We start from the raw sequence: 283 nt of genomic DNA on the forward strand, positions 1-283 counted from the left end.
TGTTCCCACTCAACACGCTCGAGTCCACGTGAGGCCGGGGGCACGGGGCGATGGGCCAGCCCCTCCCGGGCCCCCACAGGGCCCGCCGGCAGGGCCCAGGCCTGCCGCCTCTGGCCCAAGGAACCCAGACATCACCTGTGCCGAGGTGAGCTCCCCTCAGTGTCCCACAGCCAGGCCTCCACCGGCAGGACTTTCCGGAGGGGCCTGAGGCGATCAGACACATGGCTTTGGGAGTCCCTCGGGGCCTCTCCTTGTCCCAGGACACTCCTTTCTGCTGATGGCT

General features: G+C 68.9%; 1 protein-coding gene across 1 annotated transcript in view; it reads left to right on the forward strand.

Annotated features, from left to right (window-relative positions):
- Window positions 1-283, forward strand: part of DUSP7 (dual specificity phosphatase 7) — a 6,152-nt gene that overhangs the window by 5,282 nt on the left and 587 nt on the right. The window contains exon 4 of the mRNA XM_010851941.1: window positions 80-145. Within this exon, the coding sequence (XP_010850243.1) occupies window positions 80-145 (66 nt within the window). The remainder of the gene's footprint in view (window positions 1-79; window positions 146-283) is intronic.

This window comes from Bison bison, unplaced genomic scaffold, assembly GCF_000754665.1.
Source record: "Bison bison bison isolate TAMUID 2011002044 unplaced genomic scaffold, Bison_UMD1.0 scf7180017864304, whole genome shotgun sequence".
NCBI lineage: Eukaryota > Metazoa > Chordata > Mammalia > Artiodactyla > Bovidae > Bison > Bison bison.